Source organism: Nannobrachium achirus, assembly GCF_963921795.1.
Source record: "Nannobrachium achirus genome assembly, chromosome: 9".
Taxonomy (NCBI): Eukaryota; Metazoa; Chordata; class Actinopteri; order Myctophiformes; family Myctophidae; genus Nannobrachium; species Nannobrachium achirus.
This window is the reverse complement of record NC_137818.1, coordinates 51,440,952-51,449,222: the sequence shown is the minus strand read 5'-3', so window position 1 is coordinate 51,449,222 and position 8,271 is coordinate 51,440,952. Positions and strand designations below refer to the sequence as shown.

The 8,271-nt window shown below is 43.9% G+C and overlaps 1 protein-coding gene across 1 annotated transcript; it reads right to left on the bottom strand.

Moving 5' to 3' along the window:
- Nucleotides 1-754: 754 nt before the first annotated feature.
- Nucleotides 755-8,228, bottom strand: LOC308290958 (keratin, type II cytoskeletal 8-like; the record flags this gene model as incomplete). The annotated part of the gene is made up of 9 exons (XM_080732873.1): nt 755-918; nt 1,293-1,345; nt 1,460-1,680; nt 1,843-1,968; nt 3,118-3,282; nt 3,766-3,861; nt 3,943-4,003; nt 4,534-4,742; nt 7,839-8,228. The coding sequence occupies 9 exons, from the start codon at nt 8,226-8,228 to the stop codon at nt 755-757; spliced, it is 1,485 nt and encodes a 494-aa protein (XP_080588999.1).
- Nucleotides 8,229-8,271: the final 43 nt, after the last annotated feature.

Genomic DNA, 8,271 nt, shown 5'->3' with positions numbered 1-8,271 from the left:
CCTTTCCTCTAGCACTACGCTTAGGCCAAAATTTCCCCTTGTACACAAGAGAACACAAAATTGGCGTACAGAAAAAATAATCAGCCCCTGACAACAATTTTAAATTGTATTGAGAGCACAGGGATCTAAGATAGAGATCACACTGAGACACATCGCTAAAAATATTGTAGATGTGGTAAGAACAATGGCAGATGCTGATGAAAGTTGATGATCTATAAAGACTCAATATCTGCATAAAAACAATTGCCAACAATTGTCATCCAGGTATACGTATATCTGCTCGACAGGCGCACCATGCTGTTTTGCCAGATGCACTGTTTATCCAAAGTGTTTTTGAAGCATGCTGCGCCTGATGTGTGATCACCCCCTAAACACAGCAATGTTGTCAGTATGAACTATGAACCACTTTGGACTGTTGAGTGCAAGGATCAGCACTGCCTCTAGGGACCACTCCCAGGACTTATAGACTAGTATTATTATCTACACAACAGCTCATCCAACAACAACTAGTATTAAGATGTCAGGCGGACTGATTGATAGGAATTAAGACACTCATCTCTGCTGCTTTTTGGTGAAACTCTTTGCTCTAAAAGTAAACAAGAGTTAAACGCTTAGTGTACGTCAGATGATTCTGTAGTGGACAGGTGGTGTGGGATGTGTACTGTATGTTTGTTTGGGTGGTTGCCAGGAGGAGGTATCTAGCAGGAAGAGATGGAGGAAGGAGGAGGGAGAGTAAAGAGTGGCGCTGTGCTTCTTAATACAGGCGTCTTGACGTAGGGCTGCTGCGGGTCGATCTGATGGAGCTGCCACCGCCACCGGTGCTGTAGCCAGAGCTGCCTGACATGTTCATCCCGCCGCCGACACCGTAGCCGTAACCGCCCGCCATGGACATTCCACTACCACCACCCACTCCACCACCTGGGGGGATACAATTGTTTTGATGAGATGAGACGGCAGTAACTGCTGTATATCCTCAGCATTGGTCAGAACTAAACAACCTACTGTTACCCTGTCCTGTGACAGGGTTTTGTAATAACACCTTTGGGTTGAAAAGATCATAATCCAGGTCAGTTAGAGAAGAGAACAGATGTGCAGATTTTCCGTGTGAATTGGTTCAGTATCAGCTGCAAGGCTTCCCCAAAGCGACTATGAACTTTAGATTTGTACGTCTCATTAAGTCTCAGGAATGGAGAGCTATAGAACAAGGGATGTTGGAGAGGGTGGAGTTTGCACCCCAGGGTGCTCTAGGCCTACCATCCACAGGCAGATAAAGTGTAGAGTTGCGTACTTACCACCCCCGCCACTCTGGATGTGGATGGTTGCATTTCCACCACCAGAAGAAATTCTGTCGAGAGATGTGAACATGGACGATGATGTATGTATCCATTTAAGCTCTTTTACTTTTGGCATTGACTGCCTGAGTTTGTTCCCTCTCTACAAATCTGTCGAAGATCTTTACCTGTCCTCCTCTCCCTCCAGCAGTTTCTTGTAGGTGGCGATCTCAATGTCCAGGGCCAGCTTGACGTTCATCAGCTCCTGGTACTCGCGCACCTGGCGGGCCATGTCCTGCTTGGCTCTCTGCAGAGCCTCGTCCAGGTCCTTGATGCGGCCCTTAGCGTCCGCCACGGTCATCTCTCCACGCTCCTCAGACTCTGCGTTCTGGCCCTCTAGATTGGCGCGCTGGAACGTTGACAAGAAAGTGTCGTCATGCATGATAAGATGGACTAGTCCTTGCTAAAGTCCTACCTAGCTCATCATGCTGCAATGTATGGTCTTTAAATCAATCTTCCATACATTGCCGTGGTAGTTTTGATGGTAGTTTGTGAAAATGTGTGGAGCTACCTGTCCCTTGACACTCTCGATCTCATTCTGGAGACGAGAGATCATGCGGTTGATTTCACCGATCTCAGACTTGGTGTTGCGAAGGTCCTCTCCGTGCTGGTTGGCTGAGCTCTTCATCAGCTGGAACTGGAAGAAGAAAACACATTTTTACTGAGCCTCCCTGACTCTCATCCTCTCTGCTTTACTTTCATCATCATTAAATCTCTACCTGTTGCAGATAAATATAGCAATTGCATTATTATAATTTAGGCATTTAACAGACACTTTTATCCAGAGCAACCCATAAGTGCAAGATTAGAGTAACACTATGAACCCTAGTCTATGTGTAAATATGTAGAGCGCAAAGAAAACTAATTTTGTGCTACATACGAACTAGGATTCCAGCAAAAACATCAAACCTTTCTGTCTTAACATGTTAAAATATCTATATATCTGTAGCATTTCTGCCCAAATGTCTGTTTCTGTTTTCATTCTCAGTAAGGAAGAACCACCACCCCAAATGTTTAAAATCAGTGTCATGGTGGTGTTATAACAGATCACAACACAAGCCTGGGTAGGCAACCACAGGCAGCACACTTAGATGATGCTGTGTCATGTCAACCATTATCATTAGCTCCCCAGCCCGTAGGGAGGATTCTGTCAGCTGTTTCAATACCATAGCTCAAGGTAGACCTTGTTGTTGTATGTAACTAAGTTATAATACAGAATATTGGTTAAATACAAATAAAAAACACCTTATCTTATTTAGTTAATAACCCTGGCAAGCAGCCCTGCTTAATATGGACAGGAACACATTTTTGTGTATTACAGTACATGTACAGTACAGGTTTTGTACTTTTTTTAAAAGAATATATGAAGTTTGAACATTGAAAATGTTAAAGCCAAAGGTGTAAGGCTGTAAGCTATCAAATCGTTTGGGAATTTTGTTTCTAGCTGCTACAGAGGCTGAGTAATACGTTTTCCAGAAAAGCGGGGTAATTTTCAAACAGCCCTAGGTTTTTAAGGCTTTTTTCAAATCGGACTTGTGCCTAAATGGGTATGGGTGCAGCATTGACGTACAGCCCAGTGGCCAATGAGGCGTCGACCTATTTATGTCTATGAGCTGCCTAGGGAAGCAATAACGTAAGCTTGTTTTGATCGGTCAGCTGTAACGGGGTTATACAGCAGCTGGAAAATCAACACAAGCTCATATCACTCCTTTTGTCACTCATTTTACAGATAGTCAAATAAAAGGCTGGGTATCTGATGAAGAGGCAATACTGTAGCCCTGCATACCTTTTGCTGATACCATGTCTCGGCCTCAGCACGGCTGCTGTTGGCGATGGTCTCGTACTGAGCGCGCACTTCAGCCACAATAGCATCCATGTCCAAGCTGCGGCTGTTGTCCATCGTCACAACGACTGAGGTGTCGTGGATCTGTGCTTGTAGCTCAATCAGTTCCTAAAAAAAAAAAAAGTTTTATTGCCAAAAATGCATAAGGAACATCTCGTCCTTGTCGGGTGGAAACCTTGTATGTCCAAAACCGTTTGTTTTGTATTTATCATTTTAAAAATGATTTAAAGTAGTGAAAACAGCTTGTAGATCTGCTGTTTTCACTACTTTTGTGCGACGGCCTTGTATGATGAAGCAGGACTTTGCTTTGTGAAAAAACGCACAAATTTGAAACTTGGACGTACAAGGTTCCTGCCTGACAATGACGATATATTTGTAGTATATCTGATCGGATAGAACACAAAAAAGCTAGAGATCTTATTTCCATTATGGTCGAGACCATAGGAGACGAGCTGGTTCTGTAACTAACTCTGATGTTTTTGTGTTCTCCAGTGCCATTATATATGACTTTTCATTTCCTTTTTTACCGTTTATTATTAAGTCTGTTGAATCAATAACCATGTTCAGAAAGAGCACAGAGTGAAGCCTCACCGCCTCATATGCACTCCTGAGGAAGTTGATCTCATCCTGAAGACCGTCGACCTTGGTCTCCAGCTCAATCTTGTTCATATAAACACAGTCCACATCCTGGAACAAGAGCACAGATCATTTAACTGGTGGTTGATTGTATAGCTTTGGTATTCTCTGTTTGGGATGAACTTTGCTCACCTTCTTTAGTAGTACAAATTCGTTTTCTGTAGCAGCGCGCTTGTTGATTTCATCCTCATATCTGAAGAAAAGAATACCAGAATACTCTGTCAGTTTCACCCACACACTCTCTCTGTCTCTCTCGAACCGTGTGCCACTCCGAGGAAATGTTTGGCTGCTGCCGTCTCACGGAAGCGTTCTGTCCAGTGGTGTGTTCTAGACTTTCTTTTAGGGCATAGGCCTACTATAATCTATGATCTGTGGCTATTTGTGTGGCCAGCGCATATACGCCAGTGCATAATGCCTATCAGATACGCTACTTTGAAAGGGTCACTAGGGCATACTCTTTAAAAAAAAAGTCTTCACAGCATACGCCGTATACCCGCGTGACAGGTAGAACACAGCACTGGTTCTGTCCCAGCTGCCCTCTGGCCGTGCTGAAATTCACACTGATGCCAGCAGCACACCCACAATACACGTCATCAACCTCACGCTCCCCCGACCCTGCCACAGGAGGAAAAACACATTTCCAACCTTTTCAAGTGGGCCCCGATAGAGAAATGGTTGAAACCACTGTTCTGGATGACTCTGATTTCCTTTATCTTAACGTACTTGTTCTTGAAGTCCTCCACCAGGCCCTGCATGTTCTTCAGCTCTCCCTCCAGCTTGACCTTCTCGTTGCCCAGCCCGTCCACCTGCCTGCGCAGGTTGGTGATGTAGGCCTCGAACATGCTGTCGATGTTGGAGCGAGTGGCGGTTTGGTCCTGCAGGAAGCTCCATTTGGTCTCCAGCATCTTGTTCTGCTGCTCCAGGAAGCGCACCTGTATGCAGGAAGTGACATCATAAATATAGGTTTTACAAGAGCTGTGAGATTGAACGAGAACGTCCGCATTCCATTCTTATATTAAATGGGAGTCAAGGCTAGCATTGTCACTCTCGTACTAAATCAGGCTGGGTTTTACCAAACCCCCAGAACCCCGGTAGAATAGTGAAGCTGCCATTGAAACTGGCATTGCAATACTTCCGCATTTAAAACGCTACTGTGCATGCCCTAGTGCACCTTCATGACAGTTACAAACTTGGATATTGGATAATGCTTAAAGAGGTGGTGCCATAGTTTTGTACTTTTTCTGTTTTGTATGTGTCTATGGAGTTAACATTACTAGACCCCCAGCTGTGGTTATAATGTGCAAATTTGTCTTCCCTGTGTATTTTTGGTTAATTCCTTCCGGGAAGCTAAAAGCCAAAAGGCCCAATCGAAAAACACTGAGTTAATGTCATCATAAACTCAGCCCCTCCCCTTTTACCATACACCCAACACTGTGGGTGTGGCTAACTTCAGCTGGGTCACCACCCACCTGACAACCAGGCATACTTAATGAGTATGCCTACATACTCATTTATACGCATACGCATTTATGTTGTTTGATTACTGTTTGGTTTTGATTGTTCAAGCACTTTGTAACATTGTTAAGAAAAGTGCGATACAAATTTAGTTTTATTATTATTTATTATGAGGTGGGTGTGGCCACATAAACACATAATTCTAACACTTTCTGTACACTTTTTGGGAAAGAGAGAAGGATGAGGCTGGAAGGGTACTGTGTCAGGAAAGTGGCAGCGGGGGAAAGAGGCATCACCACGTCGTACATTGAGACACTGCTGTATGACAGTGGAGCCAGCAACACTGTAGAGCTTAAGACCCTGATGCTAGACAGGAGGGAGTGGAAAGCTGCGATACAGGAGTTCCGATTTGGTGTTGGTCTATAATAGTCTGCACTCTTGCATCGCACTGAGGTATTAAAAGACCTATACAATCACACTTCTTTCATCTAGTGACACAGAAAGCAGGGGGAGGATAACCTTGGATCATGGTTTTCACTCCATTTCCATTTCCGCCATTTAAATTACAACCACAGTGCAAATTCAGGGGCAGAAACTAAAATGTGATGGTACAAGCAATTCTATTTAGTTTGTGTTAGTTTTGCAAAGTTCTTTTTAGATTTTAATATGTTTATTTATTTTTTACTTAAAACGGCATAATGTATAGTTCTACATAGGTCTCTTTTGTTTTTCGGTTGTGATGTATGGAATGAATCCATCTTCAATGTTTGTTTGTTTTTGGTTAGGAATGTATTGTCCTATTTGTTTTAAATACAGGGCTTTCCTCAGATTATTTAACTACCTATGTCACAGTCCCACACCTAGGACTCTTTTATATGCCCATACTGGCAGCAGCTGCATCAAGATAGCACCTTAGGAGATATGATCACAGATATGATCACATCACCCCTGTTCTTGCCTCACTGCACTGGCTTAGGCCATGGCTACACGGAGCTGGATTTTTCAGATATCCTGGTTTTTCAGATATCCACATAGAAAAATATCTAGGTCCACACAGCGCTGGATATTTCATATATCCCGGTTTTTCAGATATCCACATAGACAAATATCTAGGTCCACACGACAAAGATATCTAGGTCTAACAAGCACACACACAGTAAAGTCTTCAGAGATATCCGGGTTCCATGTCTACACAGATCCAGTGAATCGGATATTTTTCAATCTCTCCACTTATTTATCAGGTTTAAAAAATATCCAGCTTCGCAGCCGAAAAATCCAGCTTCGTGTGGCTGCAAGCCCCAACAGCACCAAAAAATGTCTAGATTCAGAAATATCCAGCTCCGTGTAGCCATGGCCTTAGGGCCCTAGCAATTTTTCTGCATCCCTATTCATGAAACATCTTAAGCCAAGAAGTATCTCTTATTTAGGAGCAAATAATTCAAATAGCTGTGTGTCCATCATCCTAATTTGAAGTAATAGTACCATGTGAGGAGTTATAATGTGATATGGTCTCTGAAGAGTATTGTCTCTGATGTGGCAAGTAGATATTATTTAGAATCCAAGGTAAGATTAGTTCGAAATCGAAACTATGGTTTGATACCATATCGTCGTTGTCGGGTGGAAAACTTGTATGTCCAAAATGTTCGTTTTGTATATAATTTTAAAAATGAGTTAAACTAGTGAAAACAGCCGATCTACAAGCACACTGTGTGCTTGTAGATCTGCTTTTTTCACTACTTTTGTGCGACGGCCTTGTATGATGAAGCAGGGCTTTACTTCGCGAAAAAACGTACACATTTTAAACCTGAAGATACGAGGTTTCTGCCTGACAGTGACGTTATGTTGAATGCAAATAATTCAGCATCTAGTAATAAAACCAACTTGGATGGTGACGAACAACGTTTGCTGAGCTCTCTCCAAGCACCTTAGGCTACAAAGTTTTTCTTTGATTCTCTGCACTATGTTAAAATGAATACAATGTTGTCATTCTTTGCTGGTGGGACCCACTTTCATGACTGCACCATCAAAGAATCAGCTTGTGAGTCCCTGCCGCCATGGCAACAGATGCTAACCCGATCTCCTCCTTCCTTCTCCTTGCAAAGAGTGAGCCAGCGGTCACTGGATATGGCAGGGCTAGAGTTACCTACTCTCTCACTCTGCACAAAGCTAGCTTCCAAGGGGCCTATTACACTCACCGCCAACTACTGAAGCACTTATCTGCTTTCAGCTGGGAACATAGTGACCAGCTGACACGATGAGTTCAATTAAGGTGATGTAATGTACTGTGCTGTATTTATTTAGGCGAATTCCACTCTAACATTTATTTATAGCATATTATAAATAGGAATGTATGTAATTGTTTATTTCTGCTCTAGTGCTTGGCTTTGTAGGATATCAGGTTTAAGATCAGATGCTGTTATTATTTAATGAGCCCAGGGGGCGTATTTTGAAACTATTCATGCATGATCTTCAATTATCATCTATGTCTGTTCAAGAGGCTTCATAAAACAGCTTTTATATTTGTTTTTGCACAAAGGTGGCATCTCGGAAAGTGTGCAGACCGGTGCACTGACCTTGTCAATGAAGGTGGCGAACCTGTTGTTGAGGCACTTGATCTGGTCCTTCTCCAGGGTCCGAACAGACTGGATGGCGGGGTCAATCTTGACGTGCATGGGGGCAAGCAGGCTGTGGTTCACCGTGATGGGTTGGATGGGGGCGACCACGGAACCACCGAAGCTCCCCATCATACCTCCTCCACCACCCATGCTGCCTCCGCTGCCGTAGCTGTAAGTCGAGCCTCCGCTGAAGCCGCCGCCGCCGCCGCCTCCGAAGCCGCCAGCCGTGCTCCGCCGGGTGCTCATGGAGGACATTCGGCTGCGGCCGCCGCCGCCGGGTGAAGCGGAGAAGCTGGAGAAGCTCTTCTTCTGGCTGCTGACAGGGTTGTAGGAGGTTCTGACGCTCATGGCCGGTTCTGTTTCCTCTGAGGTTCCACGAGGAGAAGAGAAT